This window comes from Arachis ipaensis, chromosome B05, assembly GCF_000816755.2.
Source record: "Arachis ipaensis cultivar K30076 chromosome B05, Araip1.1, whole genome shotgun sequence".
Taxonomy (NCBI): Eukaryota; Viridiplantae; Streptophyta; class Magnoliopsida; order Fabales; family Fabaceae; genus Arachis; species Arachis ipaensis.
Window position 1 is genome coordinate 2089602 of NC_029789.2, and position 3619 is coordinate 2093220.

Here is a 3619-nt window from a genome sequence, read left to right on the forward strand (position 1 = left end):
ACCGATAAATACTGACATTTTTTCTTTAACCTATATACCTATTTTAAATAAATCTAATAATTATATAGTTTTATTTCAAATTTAATTTTACAGTATTTATTAATTATATATGACTTGTATATTTTAATAAAGATTTTAGAATGGCTTCGTTAAATAAATTTAATAATAAATTTATAACCTTTATAAAATAATATAATTAAATAATACAATAATAGTTTAAAATTAAACTTTTTATTTTTCTTTTATTATTATTACGAAACTGGTGGGTGTTGTGGTGTGGGGACCAATACAGTTGCGTTACGCAGACGCACGTGACTAGCCATGGATAAAAAAATAAAAATAAAAATAAAAATAAAAATGACGTGTCAGTTACAGAGTAGAGAGTAGAGAGAAGAGGCCCATACTCTGAGAATCTATATAACGCTACGCTTCGAACGTAACGCTTCTCGGAATCTATAACTACGAACACAAACAGATCGGAGGGTCAATCTCATATCTCAACGCATTCATCATCATGGGTTTGCAGGTCTTTCTTCTTTCCATTTTTCAACCCTATCTTCTTTCTAATTGAACTCACTGCATCGAATTGATTAATTTGCTTTCGCATCATTGAATTTCTCTTTTTCGGATCCATGTCATTGTTTAAATCGTTGCAGGGACGATGAAAAAAGACTCGTTTTGGATTGATGTTTGTGTTTTTTGAGATTTTACCTGAAGTTTGTGGAAAAATTTATTGTGATGTTTTTGAATAACAGTCCTTTTGTATAGTCTCAGCATGATAGCCGTTTGGTTTAGTTTTTGGTAGTTTCTGTGGAAATTTATCATAAGCTCTGTTTTTTAGCTTCAGGACTAATGATTTGTGGTAGGAATCCCTTGATCTGAAGTTCCTTGTTTTTTAGCCACAGTGAAATCAAATTTATGGAAATATTGAGGATTGTTCTTTTAGAAGTTTAGTTTGGTTTGCATCAGAATCTTATTTCGGAGTAGTTTTATGCTTCTATGTTTATTATTAGGAAAAGGTTATGAGAATTTCTTTGGCAAGTTATAACTAAATTTTTTAGAAAATGTGTATTACATATAATTGTTTTATTTGTTTTTTATTTTATCCATATCGTCATCATAAAAAGAAAAATTCTTACTATTTCATTGAAAAAGTACTCTTCACGATAGCATGAACTTTTGGAAATAAGATTAGACTGGAACTTCGGAGAATCTCATTCTTTAGAGAGGGCATTGTTGTTGTGATGCAGGAGGATTTTGAGCAGTATGCTGAGAAAGCAAAGACTTTGCCAGAGAGCACATCAAATGAGAACAAGCTTATCCTTTATGGATTGTACAAGCAGGCCACTGTTGGACCTGTCAACACCAGTGAGTGCACTTATTCATATATTTAAATGAAGCAGATATATATCTACTTTCTTCTAGTCCTAACATTTTGATATTGACATCAACATTTTAGTCTCTGCACTTTTAGATTTTACTTCTATTTCATGCTTCCATCAAATTCTTGAATAAATTTCATTATAATTCATCTTATTCGGGTGAGCTGTGTTATTTGTGTATCTTCCTTGACTGATGAGAGGAAACAATTTCTACCTCATGAGCTTGAAAATATATATACATATATGAAAAATGAAAAAATCAGACACAATTTGTTCACGTTACTTTTTGTATCTCTGTCATGCTTTCCACTGTGGGTTGATTTTCTTTTTTCTTCTCTTATTTGATTATATGATGTGTACAGGCCGTCCTGGAGTGTTCAACATGAGGGACAGAGCTAAGTGGGATGCATGGAAGGCTGTTGAAGGTAAAAATCCTCTTCTCTTATAAGCTTCCTTTCAAAGAGATGCGCTTTCTTGTATACCAAGTCGACACATACGCGCACACTCCTCTACCTCTGTCGTTGGATATCTAGTATGTGTCATTGTGTCATCTTGGTATACGAGGCAAAATAAGTACACAAAACATTTTTCTTCCTTTAAGGTCAATTTATATGTTTTTGATCTTTTGGCAGGGAAATCCAAGGAGGAAGCAATGAATGACTACATCACCAAGGTGAAACAGCTGTTGGAAGAAGCTGGCCTCACTGCTTGATAACATTGTCACTATCACCTTGATGTCTTGCTTTCTGATTCTGTGCTAGAAAGTTGTTATTTAAGTGTTTTGGAAATAAACAATGGCAGTGTTTGATCTAGAACTCCCATCTCAAGAATGTATCATCTTATTTATGTTTGATGAATTAGATATGTTGGTTTGAGTTGGGTTATCTATATCGCTACAATTGAAACATCTATTAGAATTAAGACTATTTGAACTTTGGACTAAAGCTGCTTAATCTAGGGTTTTTCATTTTGAGATCTCTATCATATGAATGGAATTCATAGAATGCCTGATTAATTAACTCGGCCATTTACCTTTCTCGGATTATTGGGCTAAAAAAATGTGTGTTTATTGTCAATAAATTTTGGTGTTTTCTTCTATTTTTTCTTCAAAAAGTTGTGTATTTACCTTTAAAAAATTTGAGTTTATGTCAAAATTTTTATATTTTTGTACAAAAAATTATTGTGTTTAATTTTTAAAAAATGTATTAATCATAATTTTTTAATATTTATTGTTAATAAATGTATGGATTTTTTCTTTCAATATTTTTCTTCAAGTTGTGTTTACCTTAGAAAATTATGTTTTTATCATCACAATGTTTTTGTGCTTAATGTGAATAATTTTTTTTCTTTAATGTTTCTCTTAAAATATTGAAATTAATATTCAAAATGAAGTTTGAAATTTAACTCTTGACTCAATTTTGTTTTTTAATTTTTAATTGATCAAAATTATACCATGAAACTTTAAGGGGTGACTGAAGTTGGCCTCTTTACTCTCCTTTCTTCTTCTTCCTCCTCCTCGACTCTAAACCTCCTACCACTCCATTGCCACTACCCTCAACCATACCTTTTCAACTCCATCATTCTCACCACCACCACCACCCCCTTCTTATAGTTTCCGGTCCTCTGCACCTCAAGTATCATCTTATCAACTTAATATATAGCACGTTTATTATCTTGAACTTCAATCATGACCAAGTTCATCTCTCCTTTCTCACCCAATTATCATTCAATTTCCAAATCTAAATCATAGTTCAGCTTCTCTGTTAACAGTATACAGAATCTTTCCATAGCTTGTGCGTTTTTATTAGAAGAATGTGGACATATCGTTAATTTTTAGATATATAAGTATAGGACATACATTACTTCATATTATTCAACCACCTCTATAACCTGTCCAAAGATGAGATTAATATTGTAAGATGTGAGTATCATGGTTGGTGATAAATTGTGATTATGTAAAATCTCGCTATTGGGCTCCATTTTTTGGTATGTTTTATGATCAATCAAGGTCTTTATATTATTTCCACCTAACCTTGCTAAAAGAAAAATAAGAAATCCCATATCATTAGATGAAATCTCACACAATTAAAAATATTATTGATGATTACAAATCACAAAAATTACTGACCTTTAACATTTTTTTTTTTAATATTGGATTCAAGCCTTAGAAATAGAGAAAAATCCTGTCCAAAAAAATAATAAATAAATAGAGAAAAATGTATATTTTTTATGAATTA

General features: G+C 30.8%; 1 protein-coding gene across 1 annotated transcript; it reads left to right on the top strand.

Moving 5' to 3' along the window:
- On the top strand, positions 366-2353 carry LOC107642414 (acyl-CoA-binding protein). The gene is made up of 4 exons (XM_016345757.2): positions 366-526; positions 1251-1368; positions 1745-1807; positions 2015-2353. The coding sequence occupies exons 1-4, from the start codon at positions 515-517 to the stop codon at positions 2092-2094; spliced, it is 273 nt and encodes a 90-aa protein (XP_016201243.1). The 5' UTR covers positions 366-514; the 3' UTR covers positions 2095-2353.

Coding starts and splice junctions, on each gene's coding strand:
- LOC107642414 (XM_016345757.2), top strand. Junction 1,369..1,744: donor TGTTGGACCTGTCAACACCA/GTGAGTGCACTT, acceptor TGATGTGTACAG/GCCGTCCTGGAGTGTTCAAC. Junction 1,808..2,014: donor TGCATGGAAGGCTGTTGAAG/GTAAAAATCCTC, acceptor ATCTTTTGGCAG/GGAAATCCAAGGAGGAAGCA.